This window comes from Abramis brama (genome assembly GCF_963993115.1).
Source record: "Abramis brama genome assembly, chromosome: 1".
In the NCBI taxonomy this organism is placed as follows: Eukaryota; Metazoa; Chordata; class Actinopteri; order Cypriniformes; family Leuciscidae; genus Abramis; species Abramis brama.
In genome coordinates, this window is record NC_139963.1 from 43491157 (window position 1) to 43515409 (window position 24253).

General features: G+C 38.1%; 3 protein-coding genes across 7 annotated transcripts in view; all 3 read left to right on the forward strand.

The window, feature by feature from the left end:
- Window positions 1-11: 11 nt before the first annotated feature.
- On the forward strand, window positions 12-14351 carry tedc2 (tubulin epsilon and delta complex 2). 3 transcript variants are annotated; one of them, XM_084122216.1, is made up of 11 exons: window positions 12-226; window positions 570-679; window positions 2000-2061; window positions 2163-2616; window positions 3729-3782; window positions 4455-4533; window positions 6533-6641; window positions 6858-6956; window positions 8642-8829; window positions 9154-9324; window positions 13897-14034. In XM_084122216.1, the coding sequence occupies exons 2-10, from the start codon at window positions 579-581 to the stop codon at window positions 9292-9294; spliced, it is 1287 nt and encodes a 428-aa protein (XP_083978342.1). In that variant the 5' UTR covers window positions 12-226; window positions 570-578; the 3' UTR covers window positions 9295-9324; window positions 13897-14034. The 3 variants fall into 3 exon arrangements, with proteins under 3 accessions (XP_083978342.1, XP_083978341.1, XP_083978343.1); XM_084122215.1 differs by lacking the exon at window positions 13897-14034 and having other exon boundaries at window positions 9154-11497; XM_084122217.1 differs by lacking the exons at window positions 8642-8829; window positions 9154-9324 and having other exon boundaries at window positions 13897-14351.
- Window positions 14352-14357: 6 nt separating this feature from the next.
- ccnf (cyclin F) overlaps window positions 14358-24253 on the forward strand; it is a 38231-nt gene continuing 28335 nt past the window's right edge. Inside the window, exons 1-2 of one of the 3 annotated variants that reach the window (XM_084121744.1) lie at window positions 14358-14403; window positions 17096-17180. In XM_084121744.1, coding sequence (XP_083977870.1) covers window position 17180 — 1 coding nt within the window. In that variant the 5' untranslated portion in view covers window positions 14358-14403; window positions 17096-17179. Of the gene's footprint in view, window positions 14404-16549; window positions 16603-17095; window positions 17181-24061; window positions 24097-24253 lie in introns of those variants that run through there. The other 2 variants (XM_084121743.1, XM_084121745.1) reach the window with 2 other exon arrangements.
- Window positions 19347-23586, forward strand: LOC311088439 (transmembrane protein 100). Its single transcript, XM_084122526.1, has one exon. It carries the CDS (start codon window positions 19480-19482, stop codon window positions 19864-19866), a length of 387 nt encoding a protein of 128 aa, XP_083978652.1. The 5' UTR covers window positions 19347-19479; the 3' UTR covers window positions 19867-23586.

Below are 24253 nucleotides of genomic sequence, written 5' to 3' on the forward strand. Positions count from 1 at the left end.
CGCTTCGTGTCAAGTCTCGCGATATTTGAGACGAGCGGGCGTTTGTGAGAAGTCGCGCTGAGCTCGGAAGTTTGACGCCGAATTTTCTTTGTTTGTCTGACATTATGTTGACAGTCTGAGTTACATACGATTGATTTAAATCCCTCGACGAGCTGAAGGTACACAAATGATGGATAAAGCAAAGTGAAAGCTGTGTTTTTAGACACCAACCTGCGCTTCCGGGCGGGTAACTTGAATCATGATGATAAGAGTCTTGAATATTCACACACATATTGACCGCATGTATAGGTTTACTGATTGAACGTACTTAAGTACGCACTCTTTAGTACGCAATGTGCATTATAATAACTGGCTGTTTGATGCCTGAACTTAATGTTTTAATGAACTTAGTGTCACCTGAAATATTTGTGCATGTGTAAATGTATAACTGTAGCATCTATAACTTGCATGCTTGCATGCATATTCATTTTAACCTAAAATCTTTTTGTTTAAAAACATTGTCACATCTATATTGTCTCCTATACACAGTACAGTTGCTCTAGGCTTACAGTTCTTGTGTATTTTCTCAGATATCGAGCATGTCTCTTCATGCTGTTGAAGAAGCTGTCAAGATGTGCAAAGCTGAAGAATCAAGACTCACTGAAAACATCAAGCAGTGCAAGAAGATATTGCGCTCAATGTAAGGTATTTAAAGGGTTAGTTCACCAAAAAAAAAAAAATTCTGTCATCATTTACTCATCCTCATGTTGTTCCAAACCTGTATGATATCCTTTCTTATGTTGATCTCAAAAGAAGATATTTTGAATGATGTTTGTAACCAAACAGTTGATGGACCCCATTGACTTCCATATTATTGTGTTACATACTATGTGTTCAGCAGAAGAAAGAAATGCATACAGGTTTGGAACAACTTGATGGTGAGTAAATGATGACAGAATATTTTTTTTGGGTGAACTGTCCCTTTAACTGGTGCTTCTTGTTGTTATGGCATAGGGAACCAAGGGGCTAAAGGCACACCTTAAGAAAAATGTGCTTTTCACTTCTCCCATAGTGTATGATTGCAGAAAAAATATATGTTTGTATTGAACGTTTATGGAGCAACAAATTTTGGTGAAAATAAATCATAAAAGTGGTTTATTTAGTTTAAAAATCGTATAAATGTATGAGGCGGCAAGGGGGGCCTTTTACCCCAAACACGGGGTAAAACCAGCACAGGGTAAAAGGCTAAAATAATATAATGTTTTTAATAGTGTCCAAAACAAACACTTTAGCAAAGTTTGTACTATTTTCTGTTTATCTTGATGAATGAATTAATTTATTTTTGTTCAGTAAATATACTTTAATTAAAATATGTTATTGTTAATATAAAAATTACAAAATTATTTTAAAAAGTAAAGATTCCGAAAGCATTGAAGGAGATCCCATAATAATGTAATATAAATTTACATTAGTAACAATAAGTTATATTTTATTATATGATATGATTAATATCATATTTTTAAATATGATGGTTTGGTGGACACCCAACTTAATCTATGATTTTTTACCATCTGAATCTAACCATGTCATGTCAACAAATGGAAAAGTCAGCCAACTCTTTATTATCATGTTAATTATTGTGCCTTTTACCCCAAATACCATACTTTTACATATTCTTCTGTTATTGAAAAACTGTTGCTTTAATTAGCTTGAACAAACCTGAAAATCATTAACAAGACCTTTGTCTTAAAATTGATTCAATAATTTTAGAGATTCTCATTTGCTCCTTAAATCTACAACATTTTAAAAATGTTCACGTCAAGGATCAGACAAATTTCCACGTGCACTTTGAAAAGCAGATGTTTTGGAAAGTGCTTCGGCAGGTTTTTGTGCCATCTAGTGGTTTAGACGAAAATAAAATCAAAGGCGACTTTTACCCCGGTGCGCCTTTAGCCCCAATGTGCCCTACCTGTCTTGAAATAGAGAGTGTAAAAAGTTCACTTATGTCATATTTGTGCAGGAGAACACGCGTGACAGAAGCCAGTGAACTGGAAACTGCCACAGCCATCGCTACTAAAGATGGTCAGAGGAAAATCATTTATTTATCTGTCTTTATTTGTCATATAATCCCATGTTATATACTGTATTACACAATATATCTTTATCTCTGCTTTCTAAAACAGATATTCCAGCTGAAGAAAAAGCAGAAATTGAATTGTTGGAGCAGGTTTTAAAAAAAGCACTGAAAATCCGCAACACATCTGAGGCTCATAAAGAACTTCACTCTGACAGCAACCGAAGAAAACAGCCCAATGAGAGCAAAACAAATGTTACTGTTAAAGAAGAAGATAAAAGGAAACCAGTGAAATCTTTCCCCCCTTCAGAGACGTGCAAAAAACCCAATCATCACAGAGGAGCAGCCGGAGGGGACGTGACCCACAGGGCCGTTCTGCTTCGGAAGGGACCGAATGGTCATCCAGTGTTCAAAGGAAGGCCATCAGTCCCGAAGAGCGCTCCAGTGATCCCAGCATCCCAGCAGAAGATGTGTGTCAAAGCCACAAATGCTGAAGAGTCTTCCCCATCTGTGTCCTGCCGAGATGGGAAGTTCACAACAGGAAATATGCAGAATGCACAATGGTATGTATGTGATCAGATATTCATCTTTGTTGCGGCCAAATATGAAATATATCTTTAATAGAATACGTACACTACCTTTCAAAGGTTTGGGGTCAGTATGAAAGAAATTAAGAAATTATTATTTTCATCCAGAAAGGACACATTAAAAAGATCAAAAGTGACAGAAAAGACAGTTATAATGTTACAAAAGATTTCTATTTTAAAAACGTTCTATTCATCAAAGAATCCTGAAATGTATGTTTCCACTAAAATATAAAGAAGCAAACTGTTTTCAACATTGATTATAATCAGAAATGTTTCTTGAGCATCAAATCATATCAGAATGATTTCTGAAGGATCATGTGACACTGAAGACTGGAGAAATGATGCTGAAAATTCAGCTTTGATCACAGGAATGAATTACTTATATACTATATATTCAAATAGAAAACATATGATACAATTTTTTGTAATATTTCACAATATTACTGTTTTTACTTGGTGAGCAGAACCGACTTCTTTCAAAAACTTTAAAATCCTTCCCACCCCAAAAGTTTCAATGGTATTGTATATGTAGGCTATTATATATATATATATATATATATATATATATATATATATATATATATATATATATATATATATTATACCCACAAAACCAGTCACAAGGGTCAATTTTTTGAAATTGAGATGTATACATCATCTGAGAGTTGAATAAATAAGCTTTCCAGTGATGTATGGTTTGTTAGGATAGGACAATATTTGGCCGAGATATGACTATTTGAAAATCTGGAATCTGAGGGTGCAAAAAAATCTAAACATTGAGAAAATGACCTTTAAAGTTGTCCATTTATGTTTGCTATTTTGCTGCATCCACTCACAAAAATATTTTTTTTATATATATTTACGGTAGGAAATTTACAAAATATCTTCATGGAACTTGATCTTTACTTAGCCTAATATTTGAATGATTTTTGGCATAAAAGAAAAATTGAAGATTTTGACCCATACAATGTATTTTTTGCTATTGCCCACAAATATACCTGTGCAACATGTGACTGGTTTTGTGGTCCAGAGTCACATATTACATATTTTTTCCATCAAATGTAGCTTGCTTGTCTTTGTTGCTGTAGGATATCATCTCCTTTGTTACCAGTCTGGCGAGCACAAAGAACAAAACAGATCCGGTCAGTCTAATATTGTCTTTTAACTATTTTGGGTTCAATACAAGCTAAGCGCTATCAGCAGTATTTGTGGCATAATATTGATTTGAATGACTCATTTTTTAAAACCATGCCACAGTACAATGGAAGTAAACAGAGCCACGCAGTAAACCTTAAAATAATGTTGTGAAAGTAAAGCAACAAGACTTAAGCATTAGACATGTTAATATGAGACTAGTGTAAGAAAAATCTCTTGCTAACCTTGCCAGTGAAACATCATATAATGTGAAGATTTAAAGCAGGTAAATCTTGTACATTTCACACAATGAGAACTGAACCTTTTACACAGAGAAACATCTGAACACAAATATCATCAGTGAGTGACTAATAACTGCATATAACAGTAGTTATAGAGCCAAATGATAATTTAGAAAGCATCATAATAACTCAAGTAACACATTTTAAAGAAGTACTTCATGTAAACACCTTGCCCCTTTGACTTCCATTGCACATGCATTACTTTAACCAAGATTTTTCCTTAAAAGAAGATTTACTTGAAGTCAACCCAGAATATTTCTTTATATCAAATGATAATAAATGAATATATGCAAAATATTAAATCACAATTATTATAGTGAAGGGAAAAAAAACTGTTTGTTTTTTTGTTTGTTTTTTTAAGTGTGAGTGTTCTTTCAGATTGTGGAAAAAAGTGTTAACCCAGCAATCAAAGCCAGTACCAGAGAGAACTCAGTTTACAGAGAGACTGCGGGCAACTGTATCCTTCAGATCAATCCTCTGACCTCAAGTCACTTCTGACCTGTTGCATATGATCAGACATTATCAATGCATCCATGCAATCATCGTGTCTCCTGTTGGTGGGTTTTAATCCTGATCTAGGACTAAACTGCACACTATAGAGTGGTGCAGGGATGACGTGTTTTTGTAGGCCACCCTGGTTCCCTCAAAAAATAAACAATAGGATTTATCCATTGGCTTTTGTATTGTTGCAGAAAATAAGCTCTGTGATCAACAAAACTTACATGTTTTGTTCAATGTGAAAATCTTCACAAATGAACACAACTTTTATGAATTTTTGAAGTGTAAATACAGTCGGTAGAAGTCAAAAGCTAAATGCTATAAACAAACTACACCACGGTCACGTGACTTCAACGTCACCATCATTGTCTTTCAGTCTTTGTTTGAAAACATTTTCACTGAAAGTTCGAGGCATAATAGTTTGCAAGAGCGCAATTATAAACACAACGAGGCTGTGAAAGCAAACAATGCATGTATATACAGTATATCATCTGTGTAAGGCTTAGGACCATAAAATGTTCATCCATTCGGACCAAATGCAATGATTGGACGAACATTTTATGAAGCTTTGAGGGATAACCTACTTGCTTGTCAACGTATGTTTTTCCATACCTCCGCGCACCTGCTCGCGCAGACATCACTCGGCATCAGCGCGTTTCATGCTATGCAGAGTTAGACAGACGTCAGTCACAGAGCAGCGCAACCGAAACAGCAGCCGCCTTTTATAGTTCCTCCTGAACCAAAATAATGAGCTCATGTTGCGGGACGTTGTACTCTGAGCTGTTCGTGTGACTCGAATTATGCATTTCAATGTCAACACTATCAATGCCGAAATGAGTCTGCAGCAGTCAGGTGGTACAAGTAAGAGCTCTGTCAGTTGTTTTATGTTCATTATTATTTTAATGTAATGTGCTTTGAGTAATGAATTTAGTTTAACGGCGTCTCTTGTGACGCTTTTGTTTGCTCCCTGTTGTAGGCGTTCATGTGTTTTGAAGGAGAGGTGTGTCTTTGTAGATGCTCTGAAGGTATGTTTTCAAAGCTAGCTCGCTATCGCTAGCCGCTCCGAAAATTGCCTACCCTACCTTTAAAGGTGAACTAAGTAACTTTTTTACCTTAACCGAACAGCTTCGGAGTCATTGGAATAGTTATATGACTTTTTTCAGGTTGAATGGTGGTCGTCTCGCACCACCCAAGCGCCTGTGAGCCGAAAAACCACCCTTGCAACTTTGGGCCGGCGGGTCGCGTGATATCAGGTCTCGCGATGTAACGAATTGCTTTACGGCAAAAAAAAATCTGCTAAAATTCTGTCATTATTGAGCTCCCTCACGCTGTTCGAACCCGAATGAAGACGTTTTAAAGAATGTCCCATCTGCTTTGATGTCGTTGATCTATAGCCTCTGGTATCTGAGAGTCGCCAACGAGTTTTTCGACAGTGTTGTCAAATATCTATTCCGAAGCTGTAGGGGGAGCTCTAGAAAGAAACATGCGAGCAAAAAGCGAGAATACAGCGAAAAAAATTCCCTAAACTGCATAGCCCTGCTTTAATGTCTCCGACAACCTCTGTAGTCCCATTTAGCCACTTGTTAGCAACCGCCTTTAACAAGACAAAAAATCACAGGAGGGTAAACCGTGAAAATATCTTGAACACACCACAGACCTTTTTTCAAGCATTTAACCAAAAACAAATTCAAAAATCCCATTGACTTCGGGACAATGGAACCGGCAGTTTCTGTTTCTGGGTTTTGGCCTAGAAAAATACGTCATCCCTTCACCACTCTTTTCTACTTGCTATTTGTTCAAAAGGCCTTGTCAGGATAGATGGCGTATTTAATTCGACCATTTAAAAATGAAGCTTTGAGGGATAAACGTAAAACTCTGTCATCTTTTTCTCTCCCTTTCTTTTGTTATGGTCAAATATTATGTTGTTGTTGTATGTTCTTGACCTGCTGCTGTATCAGTTTCCATCCGAATGGCCTTCCAGATGTCCTGCTGATATCACAGCAGAGCTGGACGTGCTTTCACAGCGCTGTCTTGACCTGACACACTGCTTCACACACTCAGACTCAGGTAGGGCAGATAGATGGAGGGCTGCAGGAAGACAGAAGTGTGTGGGAGGAAGAAGGGGGCTGAGAAATGAGCATCTGGACAATAAGAATCGGTCCAAGGAAAACACTGTCATCTACTCTTTATTCCTCTGAGTCACAGGATGTTTCACAGGCGGGCTGCTCATTTGGAGTACCGTAGATGGAGATCAAGTGAAGTGTGTATGTGTGTGTGTCACAGGGACGTCGCATGAGAGAGAATATGAGTCCTTGCGGATGCTGGAGGGTTTGGAGAGAATAACGGCAGATCTTCTAACATGTGCTGATCAGCAGAAGAAAGGTACTTCACAATCTCTCTCCAGTTGCCCAAGCTTTTTGTGTCATTTTCAGGTCAGGGTTCATGAGCAGAGTTTGTTTCTTGTGTTGTTACTCATTTGTATGACACTTTGAATAAAAGCACCTGCTTAACTGATGATGTCAATTTACAAAATGAATGTAAAATATTTAATTTTATACACTTCATTTAACGCACACTGACCTTTTGTGACAACAAGGTAAATTTAAGGTAAATTGTCACAAATGTAGGCTATTTAATGGCCAAAATAGTGTTAAACAATTATGAACAATTCATGAAACAGCAAAAGGTGACATACAGAAATATGAAACCATTGTTTTTACCAACAGAAACTACAATTTTTCTGATAAAATTTTATTTAAATTTGTTAGAATTTTTAATATTTATTAGAATATTTGAACTATATGTATTTATTTGTATTTTCTTATTAATATAAATTCTAATATTGATATTAAATTATAATGAATTATTATATTAAACTATTTGTAAATGTTTTAATTATAATATTATTTAATTATCATTTTATTTGGCACATGCAAAAACTTGACCCTACTTGACATTTATGAACAATTCTTCAAATCATAGAAGACAGTTCAAATCTGCCTTTATTGTAAAGTTGACTCTTGATTGAATATGTCAGTGTGTTTTTATTGTTTTTTTGTAAACAATAAAACAGACAGATATTACAAAATATGGTTATTTTGTAATTTTACTTAAGTATAAACACATATTTAAATTTAAGAACATTCTGGCGTTCAAAACCAACATACAAAACCAGTGCTAGAAAAACCACACATTTGTGTAATTGTAGTTTTTGTGACAACTAGCCCCGGTCTACTTTATATGCAAAGAAGCACACGACACAGGACTAGCAAACTTCATCCATCTTCGTTTCTCTTTTCATTTCTGTTCTCACAACACATAACACAACAATGTACATTTCTTCTCATGAACACAACAGTGTTCACATGGTATTTGCAGTGATCAAAAACTTTCTTTAAAGTCAAAGCTCCCATCCCCTTTCTCAATGTTGTTAGCTGTTATCTTTTTTCTCATGAAGTTTGAAGTGCTCCCTCTGGATTTAACGGGTAACACATCAACAAGCCTCACACATGGTTCATCATTTTGAAACTTTATCAGCCACAACCCCATAGAAATCCCCCAACTCTGAAGGGATCCATGTACCACAGTTCCCATGTTCTCGCTTCTTTGGAAAGCAATTAATGTAATGTCGACACTTTCTCATTTTCAATGTTTTGCCCTTTCTCAATGTTGTTAGCTGTTATCTTTTTTCTCATGAAGTTTGAAGTGCTCCCTCTGGATTTAACGGGTAACACATCAACAAGCCTCACACATGGTTCATCATTTTGAAAATTCATCAGCCACAAACCCATAGAAATCCCCTGACTCCGAAGGGATCCATGTACCAGAGTTCCCATGTTCTCGCTTCTTGGGAAAGCAATTAATGTCATTTCGACGCTTGCTCATTTTCAGTGATTTGCCTTATACCAATTTCATTTGGTATCATTAGAATATTATTAAGAAATGATATTATCACAGATTTTGCTGTTCAGTTGTGAATTCCGTTCACACAGCTTGATCTGGATTATATGGGTTGATAACCTGGACGTAGATCTAAATCCAGTGCAAAACTGCCTTGTGTTTCTCAGACTGGGAGAGGTGGGATAAGAGGAGCTCTGGAGCTTTGTGTCCCATCCGGAGGAGAGGTGAATGGGGTGACTCAGATCGTTCCTGTCTGCCGCCCATCCTGTCCTACACCAGTGAGAATGAACTCAGAGAGCTGGAACGCCGAAGGCTCAGAGTAGAACAACTTCAGCAGGCCATTCGTCTTCAGAAGGTTTCAAATCATTTCGAGATCTCGCCTTCTTATATTCAAGAGAGACCCTTTTTCTTCATTTGGCCGAAAAAAGGTGTCTTATAAGGCATCATATTGTTAAATATCGACACTGTTGTTTTCTGTAGAGCTGCTTTATATCTGAATTGAACTCATTTCATAATAATTGATGAACTTTACACGGTTATTGAACTGAATCAACGTTGAACTGATTTCAGCTGAATAATATTGTCTTTTTAGAGCCTCTTTACAGCAGAATTGATTGTTTGTCACTGTAAAGCTGCTTTGAAACAACCTGTATTGTACTAAGCACGTGTTTTTTTTTAGGCGATGTCCGATAACCTTGTGTCTGTCTGGGACGCTCGTTCCGGTGTCGAGCGACCCAGTGCCGTGGCTCTGCGTGGTCTCTACTCGCTTCTGGCGGAGGGAGGCGTTCAGTTCCCGTCACTGGTTTTGGATTCGGAGTGAGATTGAGCAAAAACAAGATTGTATTTCAGGGTTAGTTCACTGAATTCTACAAAGCACAGCTGGAAAGTATTCCACACCAAACTGTTCTCCAGGTCTCTTATTCTGAGAGAGCGTGTTCGCTGTTGTGCGTTTGCCTCGGATGTCAAACAAAGTGTTTTTTGTGATCCGTCACATGACTGGAGACGTGATGAGCGAGTGCAGCTGCTGTTAAGAAACACGAATAAAGCTTCCAGCTGACGGCTCTCATGATCCATGAGTCAGAATTTCATTTCATGTCATACTCCTCCATCCCGCATATTATCGTCTATCACTGCAGCAGAAGTTTATTTGGCTCTCTGAGGAGTTCTTCCTGTTTGAATTCATTACCGTGAGCCTCGACGTGCCAAACCACCGGCATGTTTTGAACACTAATACCGTGCGTTCTCGTGAGGCCTGTGGTGTTGTGTTTTGCCAGCAGAGGGTGATGTGTCCTGAATGCTGTCCTGAACGTCTTCCAGAGTCTTTATTGACAGCATCTGTGGCATGACGTCTGTTAGGGCTGAAAGTAATTTAGACTCATCCCTCAGTTTATAAAAGAAAACAATGATTGTGTTTATGCTGTAATGCACTTATAATGGATGTCTAGACATTCCCGAGCCCCATCGTCCATTCAAAAATGTGTTTTTCGATCTATAAAGTGTCTAAATCACCTCTTTTTTTTCATTTGTGTCTACGTAAACCGATCAAAAGTTTGGACACATTATTTTGGAAACATTTATTTCATCAAAAATATATATACAAAAACAGTAATATTGTGAACATTTCTATTTTAATATACTTTAAAATGTAATTTATTCCTGCGATCAAAGCTGAATTTTCAGCATTATTACTCCAATCTTCAGTGTCACATGATCCTTCAGAAATCATTCTTATATAATGATTTGATATTGATAATGTTGGAAACAGTTGTGCTGCTTAATATTTTTTGCAACCTGTGATACTTTTTTCAGGATTCATTGATAAATAAACAGTTAAAAGAACAGCACGACTTGGCAACATTGCTAAGATTCTGATGCTTACCTTCAGGGGGTGTGTTGATCATATTTAATATTTTAGAGGAGTTTTTATTACAGTTAATGGAAAAAACAAAACACTTTTGCTGCAATCATTCAAAATTCATTTCATTTGACTTTAAGCGTTGTCATCGCTTTTTTTTTCCAAGTAGGAAATTCAGACATTCGAAGTTGAAAGTAACACAGCAGTACTTTCCCTTTAACTAACTGGTTTCAAAGGCTTTGATCACAATGCAACCAATCAAATATGATCTGTAGGTCTGACTTCTGACCCTGTAATTTTGCAGGTAATAAAAGAAACTACCTCTGTTGCTTCAGACAGTGCGGTCAATATCTGTATCTACACCAGTTGCCATAGTGACTATGAGAGTGGCTGTTATTGTGGAAAGACGAGAGCAAAAACCCCAAATCTTGCTTATGTTCATGTCCGTCGTGACGTCTCACAGCGGTGTTGTTATATGACGTGTCAGAAATGATTTACTCATTCACCATTCAAAATGTAATGAATGCCACTACTGCTCTAATTGTATAACATTAGAATCATGTGTTCTAAAAATCTGTATAATGTGACTTTGAAGCAGATATAGACATTTGTAAAACAATCAGATTGTTTTTATTTTATATTTTGTGGCATTTTTCTGAATCTGTGTGTATTTTAATGTTTATCCTGGTGCAGTGTCTTACACATAGACGTCCATTGTGAGTAAATGTTATTGTAGATGTGTCCGTTGAGCTTAACTTCTATTGTACCAGGTATATTCCTTTAAAGGTCCACTAGTCAAGTACGTTTTCCAATTAGTAGTTGTTTTAGTAATTAGTAATAGTATATTTGACAATTATGTTTGAAATCTTGTTAGTCCTAAAGATCATATTTGATTTTACGTTTCAAAACATAATGAATGCCACTCCCGCTCTTTGTGAATTACCTCAGAATCACATTAAGACTCAAATTGACAAGAAAAAAAGACTGAAATGTATTTTTTAAAATATGTTTAATGTGATCTCAAACCACATATAGATGTCTGTAAGAATCAGATTCCATGTATTTTTATTTTATTTTATTGTAGTATTTGGTCACACTTTAGATTAGGGTCCAGTTCTCACTGTTAACTAACAACAACTTTTGCCTCAATAAACACCTAATCACTGCTTATTAATAGTTAGTAAGGCTGTTACGTTTAGGTATTGGGTGGATTAAGGGATGTAGAATATGGTAATGTAGAATAAGGCATTAATATGTGCTTTATTAGTACTAATAAACAGCCAATATCCTAGTAATATGCATGCTAATAAGCAACTAGTTCATAGTAAAATTGAACCCTAAACTAAAGTGTTACCTAGTATTTTATTTCAAGACTTATTTTGAGATGTTTGTAAAAATCACATTCCATTTATTTTATTTCAGCATTTTATTTCAGTATTTTGTTTTGCTTTTCAGAGTACAAACTGAGTCCGATACAGCCAATAAAAGCTCATTTTTGCTGCCTTTCTGAACAAAGTCAAAGTATCAAGTTAAATAAAATAAATAACAATTGAGCCAAATGCCCTCTTAAACTTGTGGTGGTGACTTGTGCTGCATCCCAGTTCACCTACTTATACTATGCCCTAAAAGTATGTACTATTTCTGTGAAGAAAAGTACATACTTTTGAGTGTGCAGCAGAAGAGTATGCATGCTTTGGGACGTAGGCTACTTCATCATTACTGCATCTGTCGCTTAGTTTCTTGCATCATCCTGTCACCGTTTAAATTGCCCTGTCAATCATCTTGTAACAGTTCAAATCCTCAACATTCAATTTAATTTAATTTCCTATCGTAGTCGCACGTTGATTCATTAAGTTAGGTTCATTAGTTAACTACCTTCGTTAACATGAATTAAGAATGAACAATACTTCTTAAGCATGTATTAATCTTAGTTAATATTAATTTCAACATTTACTAATCCTGTCATTAAAACCAAAGGTTGGATTTGTTAACATTAGTTAATGCACTGTGAACTAACATGAACAAACAGCTGTATTTTTATTAACTGACATTAACAAAGATTAATAAATACTGTAACAAATGTATTGCTCATTGTTATGTTAGTTAATACATTAACTAATGTTAAAAAAATGAACCCTATTGTAAAGTGTTACCTGATGCATTTAAAAGTTAATGACTAAACGTATCTTTACAAAAGTTTACAATGCTGCTGCATATGAAATATAATGTAGATAACCTTGGATAAATATATTTTCGTCAGTTTAGATACTGATAATTAATCACTCAAACCCCTTTATCTAAACCTCTCTACCCAACCGTCGGACTCGCACGTCTGCCATGTTTGTAGTTTTTAACACTTTTTATTCGTGCTTGTAGTTCTAATCAAATCCTCGCCCAACGGGCAATGGGTTGTGGGCAATATTAGCCATTACAGTTGCACGGATCTACACTTAGGATTTTAACCGGAAAAAGTAGACCATCCATCCGGTATCTTTTGGAATACTCATTTCAACATACTAAGATTTGGGACACACTGGTTGCGCCCCAATTCACCTACTTATGTAGCCTGGTTAAAACCAGACCATTTTCAGTAGTAACTGAGTTATGGTCTGGCAAAGCTCATTTCCAAAAGGGGCGTCACCAACGGACGTCGCTCAAATGCCTCTGGGTGCAATTGGATAGACCTAAAACCAATCAGAGCGATCGTCATCGTGTAAAGCCCGCCTCAACGTTTCTGATTGGTGCCTCGATTTGGACGGATTAGAAATCGGCTTGAATGGGCTCTTTGCCAGACTACTTGCAGAGCAAATCTAAATTTGCCGGAAGTTTGTCTGGGTTTTTCCAGGCTACTACTTATGCACTATTCTATGATGTTTTGTAGTAGAAATAATGCGAGTAGTGTGTTCACACTGAAAACACTGAAAAAGTACACTTTAAATACACGGATGACGCACTTAATTAACGGAAAAAACAAAGTGTGTAATGTTGGAGGGGAGGGGCATCAGACTCCGACAGTGAATGACAAAATAACCTTATAAAATTCATACACTACATGGTTGACTATAGTGCATAGCATACACTAAAAAATATCAGTAAGTTATGACAACATATGTTTTTACATTACTTTAACTCATCAAAATAAGTCATTTTCAATTTTTTTTTAAAAGATAAACAAGATGAAGGTGAAATGACTTAAACATCCAACTTGATTGTACTTTTTTAAGGCAGCTACTTTTTTTTTACAGTGAATAGTGCGTCATTTGGGTGGCAACTACTAAGTCTAATTTTGAATAATACATAGAATGGATATTATGCGAATTGGGACGCAGCATAGTTCTCCAAAAGAATATCAATATATTTATGAAATTCTGCCAGAAGAGATGCAGTGCATTAGTCACAGCGAGTACTTTTCCACCCGGTAAGTTGATTAAATGTCAAAACATGCCAGTGGTTTGTGTAATTGATTGGGATGATTGTTAGTTAATCTCTGACTGTTCAAACCTCTTAGTCACCAGAAGTGGAGAACAAAGAAGGTACACTTCTCATTGATTTCATCTCACTTTTTAGAGTCCCACATGGTTTTCACACAGCCCGAGGAGCACAAAGCTGTCAGGGGCACCGCCGCCAACCTACTGAGGCGATCAATAGATCATAGGATTAATAAATCGAACATGCCTCGTTCCGGTCATGATACGTGCAACTCACCACGAGGATCGCCTGCGGTAAGTATTTATGCTTGGGATATTCATTTATGCACAACAAACAGTCCTAAACCTCATTTTTAGAGTGCTAAATAGGTTTATTTATGTCCGATTCATGCTGAGCATGTGAAAATGAGTGTTTGAGAGGTTCCATGGGGCCCGTTGGGGGACGGTGGCCCACAGACAGGAGGCTCAAGCTGTTCCAGACTGGGAGACAGGTGGCGCTGGGTTCACGGGTGGGCGTCCTCCTCCAGCCCACGCCCACTCCACGCTGATGTCACTGACTCACACGGGAACGCGTTCAAGGGACTGATACTTCCATCGTGGGGAAAAGAAAGACAAAAAAGGAGAAAAACAACAGATGAGTGCATGAGTGAGTTCAACCAGGACACGTTCACTTTGTGACGACACTTTTAAAGCCATCATGACACCTTGTCTCTTTTTTTCATGATGATGATGTGTTTAACTGGCGTGAGGGCGGGGCAAACTGTCACTCACATGAGATCAACCAATAGCAAACCATAACCATCCAATCAATTCCCTACGACAAAACCAAGCCCCGCCCTACATTTGTTCTTGTTCGAGAGGCCGTTTCACTCAGATATACGCCTCAATAGGGAAAAGAAGACTCTCACATCCTCCGTTTCATGCCGACTTTAAGATGGCGCCTCAGTTTTCATGTATCCTTCACAGAGAAAGCAATCCCAGAATGCATCTCTGTGAACATAAATCCAAGATGGTTGCAAAAGTTTTTAAGTTACCAAATATTGTACGCAAGATGTGTTTTTATGCCTTATTTTGGTGCTAACATGAAACGATATAGGAATCAAAAGTTGTGTCCCAAATGACGCATTATACTCTATGCACTTATGTACTCTACCGTCTAGAGTATGAACTTTTATAAGGTTATTTTTTCATCCAACATGGCACACCCATTTTCATTTTCAGTGTGTACACACTACTCACTATTTTTAAAACAAAGTATGCAAATTGGGACGCACCTAAAGATTGTATATACTAAGACGGTGCACTGGTTTTACTTTAAATCAGGAGAAACTACAATGCGCAATATGGCATCTCTAGTAAAGGAAGTCCCGCCTTCAAAATAAGAGCCAATCACCAACTGGTAGTCATCGCTTCATTGTAGCCAGTGTTATTTTAGTATCACTGAGATACTGTTTTATTTTTGTTACAATTTTGAATTAGTTTTTTGTTATTTTTATTAGTTTTTAATATATATATATATATATATATATATATATATATATATATATATATATATATATATATTGTTTTTATAATTTTTTTATTTTCAGTTTTGGTTATTTTAGTATATCAAGGTAATCTAAATGAAAAAGAAAAATGTTGTAGCTGAAAAAAAGTAGATTTTTTATATTTTATTTTATTTAAAGTTTCTTTATTTCTTCTGCTGAAGACAAAAGAAGATATTTTGAAGAATGTTGGTAACCAAACAATTGACTTCCATCAGATGAAAAAAAAAAAAAAAATACTATGGAAGTCAATCTTTTGTGTTCAGCAGAAGAAAGAAATTCATAAAGGTTTGGAACAACTTGAGGGTGAGTAAATGATGACAGTTTAAATTTTTCAGTGAACTTTCCCTTTAAGTTCACTCAAACTGTCAACATTTATTCACCATCTTCCATTCTTCCATGAAACACAAAAGGAAATGTCAGGCGGGCGGAGAACCTCCTGCTTTTTTTCCCATACAATGAAAGAGAATGACGTCACTGACGATTGCTCATGAAATAAGAGAAGACCAATGATGTTGCCACATGTCTTTTCTAAAAAGTAGTGAAAGTAGTGATTCATTTAGATGTGACTTTCACCTACAAGTCACATGCACTGGATTTGAAGTATTTTTGTAGTGATACAGAAAATATAATTGTAATTTAGCACAATTATTATACAAAATAATTCAACACTTACTTAAAATACTTCTGTCCGTCACTATGGACTTTTATTGGTGTGCTTTTTTGCTTCATGACTTTGTTGAATGGAAAAGATCAGGTTAGACATTCATCCAGATATCTTTTGTGTTCCTCAGAAGAAAATCATGCAGATTTGAAACGTCATGTGGACGAATACACGATGACAGAATTTGTTCCCATTTGACAGCATGGCTGCCTTCTGTGAAGAATATTATTTGAAGCATATTTGCCAAAATTATTACAAATGCATCAGATTCAGCTCTTGAACCCATATGGCATATTGCAGTGTGAAGGGCTAATCTGCTCTTGACTTTAAAACATTCGGCCTGCGTTACATTTGCCTTTCCAACAGCTTTAAAGGGCTCATTTCTTGCACAAACCATGTCAATAAAATTTTTTTTTTTTTTCTCCCTGCAGTTTATCCAGCTGCTTACTCGTTCACACGAGTCTTCATTCAGCGCAGCCCCCGGGGGTCTTCCTCATTGTATAATGCTTTGAGAAAGGAAGGAATAATAATGAACAGAAGAAATAGTGATGTCAGGAGGGAAAAGGTTCTGTGTGAGCTATTTAAGATCATTGAAATGTCGGAGCACGAATTCTCAGGTTTACAGAAACATTTCCATGTAAGTCCAGTAATAACATTCATGTCTAGCTTCCTAGGAATATCATCAAACCTTCCTTGGAAAAGCAATATTAGTGTGAAAGGTCCTGTGAAGTAGCATACAGTAATCCTAAAAATACGTGTCCACCCATAGACATAAATCTTCAAATGTCATTGTCACTTTGGCACACATTCAATTTGTCATCGTTAAATTGTCACTTTGGCACACATTCAAAAGGCTTTTGTGCCTTTTATGTCTCTTCAGTGGATCTTGTGGACATCTTGAGACAAATCTCCTGTAGAAGATGCTAGTGCAGGAATATTTTCCACTTGAAGTCTACGTATAGATTGCATACTGTTGATTTACAAAGAAGATTTTTGTAAAAATGCACTGGAAATGCATTAACAGTACAGTACTAAATGGGAGGTTAGGTTGTATTTTAGTGAACCTGCATTAATTATTCATGATGGAAGTTTGTTAATTGAGCTTTAAAGTTTCTGAATTGTACTTTTAGGTGGAGGAACTTATGGTTTTGCTCAAGGCCTCAATATCTGACACTGGCACAGGACTCGATTACGACTGACTGACATAAAAAGACAGTGAGTATATTACTGTAAATGTGTTTCCCCTTCATTTTAACAACTTACTGATGAGCTGAAATGATTGTATGTCGTACATTTACATGGAGGGCTTTATCCAAAACATCTTACAACATAAACCAACAATATTATCATAGCAGTAAATGAACAGCATGCCACTATCTAAGAGGAGCAAAGCATTATTTAATGCGATCCTTCAGCGCTCTAACTCATTCGCCACCCCCTCTCTATATTATCCATCTTTCCCACCCCGTCTCTCTCTTTCTCTCCTACGTCTTGTTTTCTCCCTCAGTATGTCCGTGCTGGCGTGGGGCTGAGTCACCAGACATCAGTTAACTCTGTGTTTATGCTCCTCCTTCGATTTCACCTCACTCAGTGGGATAAACCGAGCGGGAACCACTTATTACGAATGTCAGTCTTATTAGACGTAATATTTGGTTGTGTATAAAAGAGAGGCTTGGATCCATTCCTTATTTAGTGAACTCATCTCGAGTGTATTTGATAAGTGGTCATTTGGGGCTTTTCAGGATTTGTTGTCCTCAGTTGATGCCATAAGGAAGGGGTTTTGCAGTGGACGGCATCAGTCATGTCTGAGTAAAACAGACATGGTGATCAGAGATTGATCCTTTAAATGTCATTTGATCAATAAGGTGGGTGTTTTTAGACACAATGCACAGCATGTGGGAAGACAGACAATATATACTTTGCGTGCTATTGCTCGTTCCTGTCAGGGTTGCATTCTAATTTCTGAATTAATTCCTGAATTAATTCCTGAATTTGAATGAAGGGAATAGCAAACAGAATGCAGAATTGGAATTCAAAATAGACAGACAGACAGACAGACAGAAAGACAGAAAGACAGAAATAACCTTTGTTGACCAGGGTGGAAGAACCCTTCATTTCCTAGAATTTAGTAAATTCCTCTTCCTGTCATTCCAATTTGAACTCCACAAACTCCAGAGTTACTTCTTGTGTGTTGTATCCAATTCGATTCAAAACCCATCTCATTTGATAAAAGGGAGCCAATTTTGCGCACCCCGGTTACTGGAGCTCAAACAGTATCAAGCTTGTCAGTTTGAGTGACAGGAAAACTAACCAGGCACAATGAGATAAAAGAAATAAGTGATGCATTTCCATATTAATCTGATAACTAGAATATTTTCAGTTGCTTGGTTTTGATTTCTGTGGAGTCGCGTATTGGCACCCACAGTGAATCGAAAATCCTGTTTAAGTAATTTCTGATTGGTTGTTTGTACCATGATGTGCTGAATCTCTGCTTTTAATGTGGACTGACAAATTAATTCTCCTTGGAAATGTTCTGGTTAGGATGTGGTATTAGGGACATATAAAAAGCAGATTGATTTTTTTTTAACCAATGCAAATTACCCAAAAAGAGGTGTGTGACTGGTGCGGGTCTCCCATTGTTGTCGCCGTCGCAAGCACAAAGCACGAATCTTCACACCTCATTGTCTGTCCGCATTGCCTCCCTGTTCATGGCCAAAATTAATTCACGTGAGAGACGAGACTGGTTGATAAATTGCACTGGCATTGCCATGGACGCATACGATCTCTCCCACTCCCTCGCTCAAATTGATTCTTCCTCCAGTGCACAATCCGTGACAGGGAATAGACTCGGTAGGATTAAAAATGGACATCCGTTCAGAGCCCCCCCATCAAGCATTTGGCAGTGTTTTGTGTTAGTGCGGAGTGGGAGGCCAAAAGTGCGTGGGTGCGCAGCAGAACGTGCGCGAACGGAGTCTCTGAATCCATCAGATATTAGCCGGCGTGCGTTTTGCCATGCTGTCGGGCTGTATTTCTGTGTAAAATAATCTCCTTATTAAATGAGCACTTAAATAGTCCCATTCCCATCCAATTACACTGTCATCCCCTCCATGCACTCGTTCTCTTACAAGCAAGTCGCAGCAAGAGAATGGAGAAGGAGTGGGTGGATTTTAGTGAACAGTGCTGGAATGGTTAACTCCACCCCTCCTCCCCCTCCTCCTTCCTGTTTGCTCTCCGCTGCCCAGTCTCATACTATGGCCTGTTACGTCAGAGTGCAGCTGCAGCTAATCAGATTCTCCGGGCTGCCGCTTGACTCCACCCCTCCTTCTGGCCTCATATATAGCAGTGCTCATTCTGTCTGCGCGTGTGTTCAACGTGCTGCTGCGGGGCTCGAGAGGCAGAGCACCGTGCCACTGACAAACACACAGACGTTGTGAGAGGATCTTCACATCCATAAATTGCGTTTCCTCTCTTGAGCGCATCCTTGTTGTTGTGTTTCCTGCATCCTGGCTTTAAGATGGGATGCACCCCTGGGCACTTCACCTGCCAGCCGCAGACAACAACAGCCCCAACCCTGGAGGGACAGTCACAAGAAGGAGGACCCAAAGTCCCAGAGGTCCTTTCATCCCTAGAAAGGCTCTCGCAAGCCACGGGAGGGATGGAGAAGTCCTGGTACCGCTGCATCTTTCCCTTCGGGATCATCTCGTTGGTGATTGGAGTTGCCGGGACCGGGGTGACGTACACGTATAACGATCTCCCGCAGACCAAGGTGGTGTCCGTGTTCCTGCTGATCGCGGGGCTGATCCTGGTGCTGATGGCGACCGCTTGCTGGACGGCCCATAAGAAGAAGCGCAGGAAAAAGAAGGAAGGAGGTTCTTTCAGCTCTGAACAGTGCCCCCTGTGAGAGCATCCGAAAACAGTGACCGGGAAAATAGACCTTTATTTTTATTTTTAACAAGATTCTTGTCCGCTCAGGTGGCCGAGGACAGGCCCTCTCAGAGTATCCCACGGAAAAGGCCGGAGGCATGAAGGTTCACCGGAGTCACGCACACAGTTTACCGTTGCTCAGCAGGTGTCTGGTATCAAAACAACCCTGGAAGAGGACGTACATCCCCGCATGCACACACACACACACACACAGGACACTTAACACTAACTGCGAGCCATTCCTGGAGCCACTGCTGCCGTCAACGCCGCTGTCAGTCTCCTGCATTCCTGTGACGAGCGGAGAAGTGGGCCAGCGGTGGGAACCGGACACCGCGTCGAAAGAGGAGTTCACCTCCGTCACCGTCGCACGTCATTCGCCCGTCCAGTGACACCGTAGCAATGCGTAAGCTTTTTCACGGAGTGGAACTTGAACCTGCGTCTGCTGGCTAGAACCGGCAGCTGCGGATCAGGATAGGAAGAGAACGCGGACCGGAGAGGTCGAGAATGCGTCCGTCCGTCTCTCTGTGTGTGTGTGTGTGTGTGTGTGTGTGTGTGTGTGGAATATGTGTGCAGGATGGACTACTAGAGAGACAAGACACCTGCTCGGCCTCTTTCGCTGTCAGCCCTCTGTCAATCGTAGCCGCTAATGATTTAGGGCAAGGGTGCAGCAATTGATATTAAGGACATAAAGATCCGAGATTGATTTATCGGGATTTTTACACAGTGTACAATGTGTTGAAGGAATTTTGCATTGGATTGTGTATGTGTATGTGTGTGTGTGTGATTCTATCTGGCAAATTCAGGACTCTTCATGGACCTCATATAGTCGGTATTCGGAAAAACAACTGCAGAGGAATTTTATAACGACACGGTTCAGAGAAAGGCAAGCAAGCCTAAGGCCCTTTTGTTCTGAGATAGCCTGAATAGAAAATTAATTTCCTGTCAGACAGATGTGCAGTATTATAGGGGGGAAAAAAAACATGCCACAAGGGTACACAAAAAGTGTGTGTAAAGTTTTTGTTATTGTTCCAGTGCCTTGAGCAAGCGTTAGGACTTAGCATGGTACAGTACCTTAGCTCTGTTTCACCCCTCGGTCTCTCTTTTCCTTTTCCAGTGCCAGCTTTAAAACTCAAACTCAGCTATTCTATCATGTTCTCCTCACTCCCAAAAACAACACGCATAAATATGTCGTCACCTTGACCTGGTCAGAACCCACAAAGGCTGGAGCTTACATCCGTTTTCACAATGGGAATACCGCTTATTTACTCTGCCTTGATCATTTGGCACATTGTGGGTAACAGATAATGAATTAAAAATGAATATTCTTTCATCATTCACTTACCCTCATGTCCTTCCAAACCTGTATGACATACTTTTTTTTTCTTTCTGTGGAAGACAAAAGAAGATATTTTGAAACTCAGTGGGGTCCAAAACAACACTTTTTTTGTAAGAACAAAAAAAAAAACACTGACACATTTCTCAAAATATCTTCTTTTATGTTCCACAGCAGATGGAAAGTCATACCGATTTGGAAGCACATGAGGATAAGTAAATGATGAGAGAATTTTCCTTTTTGGAAAGAGTTTAGCCTTCAAAAGTCCTATAAATCATGGGAAACTCTGTGTGAAGAATAACATTTGGAGACGGACAGAAATCCATACCAATTCAGAGGTTAATACCCTTTTACTTTCACAGAAAGCGCATCGATTGAGATGTTTTGACCATGTTGAGGAGTGAATTTGAGAATGCTTGTGCATAAGAGAAAGAAAAGAAATCGAGAAAGAGAGAGGATTTACAACCTTGAGTGCTTGGAAAAAGGCAGTTTTTGAAGCATTTGGTTATTAGCACATGCTCGGACTTGTCTGAGCCCAGAGGAAGATTGATCACTCTTTCATAGCTCAGGAGATTTAATGAATTCCTCAGTCGTGTTTAAGTATCAGCCTTGGAGAAATAAAAGCTTTAGAGAAATAAAAATAGACACAAATTGAGACAATTGTTCACATACTGTAGGAGTTTAGAGCTATAAAATTAAACTGGATATCTGAACTAACTTGCTCTTGCATGAAAACGATTTGTGTTAATATTGGGAACTCTGACTTTTAATGGCAAATCTGAGCACTGTTTGAGACATTGTTGAGAAAACACGTGAGCTTACTGGGTCTTTTTCTCCATTTGCCCTCCGTTTAATCTCATCTCTAAAGACATTTTGAGATACGAACGAGATCTCGTTTGTGATTTAAATAGACATGTAAAGTTTGAGGCTAAGCTTATTGTAACTAAAAACATACGTTTTTGGACTGAATGTGTGCGCATGGCATGCAACTCAGCGGTTGCACTTGGGGCACGTCCAGATGGGTTTGATTTTTAACAGTGACGTCTGACCACATGGCTAGGGATAAACACAGTGCCTTTTTGTTGACCGATGTACGTGCTTTAAAGCTGCCTTTGCCTCCTTTAGCATTTTTACTAGCTTCACACCATAATGTGGTTTTTGTCCCTTTACAAAAATATATTGCCTTCTTGTGTTTTTCTACAGCGTGCTAAAAGCAGCGAATGGAGTTTCCGACCGCATTTTAAACACTGTTCACAATGCTCTTAACTGCAGCATGGGAAAAAGCAGACTAGAATCAGGCTAAATCAGGGATGAAGTTGGTGTTTAAGTGGGAAAAGGACCAGATGAGATGATATCTGTGACTGATCCTAATGGAGCGTCTGATTGTATCATGGAAAGCCAGTAATCCAAGATAGCTGTTTACATGATCAAATCAAGGTCCCCCCCCCCCATAAAGAAAGAAATTCAATATCTTTTTTTGCTTTGTTTTTCAGGAAAAATATCTGATCATCTTTAAAACATCATTTTGCAAAAGCGCTGAAACAAGAGCTGTGCAGTTTGTGGTTTGATATCTGAAAATATACTCAAACGTAAAATGTTCTTTTTTTTAATAATACAGATTTTTGGCCTTCCTATGTGATCGTTTCCATGCATATCTGGAAGTAGTTGTTTGCATGATTTCCTCCAGTTTTCAGCTTTTCTTCAGCCCTTTTAAAAGAGCTGGAGAGGAGGGAGGTTTATAGAGGGTGAACACATTTACAGAGTTGTGCAATTTCATGGAAGAGACGTGAGCAGAATGTCACGGCTATGTGTGGAATGCACAATCAAACATATTGGGACCATATATTAAGTATATATACTTAGCTTCATTTATCACCTTACAGTCTTCTGTTGTACTTAAATCCACATCTGTACCCCCAATGTACTAACCTAGGCTGCGTTTCTCAAAAGCATCGTGAGTTAAGTTGATCGTAGAGACCATTGGTGGCAATTGTTCTACGATCTACTAAGGCTTACGAGAAACACAACCCTGTCCATGCGGTTTTGTTCTTTAAACTTGCTCTTGTTTCATGTTGAAAGTGGCAAAGTTGTTGTGAATGAGTGAGTCGTGAATGAATAACTGTTCTACTGTTTCATATTTTTAGAATGAGAAAGAGTAAATCTACCTCTCTAGTTCTGAGAGCGTGTTTTCGCCACCCTTGCATTCTCCAGAATGCTTTTTCTCTTAAGCTGGAGGCAACAAATGCCAAAATCTGTATTCTGTGTCAAACTATGTGATGTAAATATTAGTTATTTATATTTTTACATTTATATTCATATTAAAAAAACTTTAGAAAAATTCTATTAAAGAACTGTTATGTGAAATAGTTTATCACCGTGTCATTTTACTCTGTTGTTACCTGTGGTGTCAAGTAGTACACTCTTAAAAATAAAGGTTCTTTATTGGAATCGATGGTTCCATGAAGAACCTTAAATATCCAAGGAATCTTTCTATCCCACAAAAGGATCTTTATAGTTTATCTATCTATCTATCTATCTATCTATCTATCTATCTATCTATCTATCTATCTATCTATCTATCTATCTATCTATCTATCTATCTATCTATCTATCTATCTATCTATCTATCTATCTATCTATCTATCTATCAGTGTAACTAACTTTAGTTAGTAACTTAACTAGCTTAAGTTACAGATTTAAAGTAGTTGAAGAAGAAAAATGAAATTCAGCATGCCTGGATGTTCAACCCTGAGGGATGTTTTTGTGAACAAATTTTTATAGCTTCACCCTCTGGCTTTTGATTCTAGTAAATCTATATGGAACCATGGTCCCTGCGAGCAGATCTATAAATATCTTCAGAGAGACGAACAGAAAGTGTGTGAGTCACAAGGATTTTCTCTTTAAAGGCTGCCTTCTCTCTCTCTCTCTCTCTCTCTCTCTCTCTCTCTCTCTCTCTCTCTCTCTCTCTCTCTCTCTCTCTCTCTCTCTCTCTCTCTCTCTCTCTCTCTCTCTCTCTCTCTCTCTCTCTGCA

Coding starts and splice junctions, on each gene's coding strand:
- LOC311088439 (XM_084122526.1), top strand. CDS start 19,480: ATGGGATGCACCCCTGGGCACTTCACCTGCCAGCCGCAGACAACAACA.
- tedc2 (XM_084122216.1), top strand. CDS start 579: ATGTCTCTTCATGCTGTTGAAGAAGCTGTCAAGATGTGCAAAGCTGAA. Junction 6,642..6,857: donor CTTCACACACTCAGACTCAG/GTAGGGCAGATA, acceptor TGTGTGTCACAG/GGACGTCGCATGAGAGAGAA. Junction 8,830..9,153: donor AGGCCATTCGTCTTCAGAAG/GTTTCAAATCAT, acceptor GTTTTTTTTTAG/GCGATGTCCGATAACCTTGT.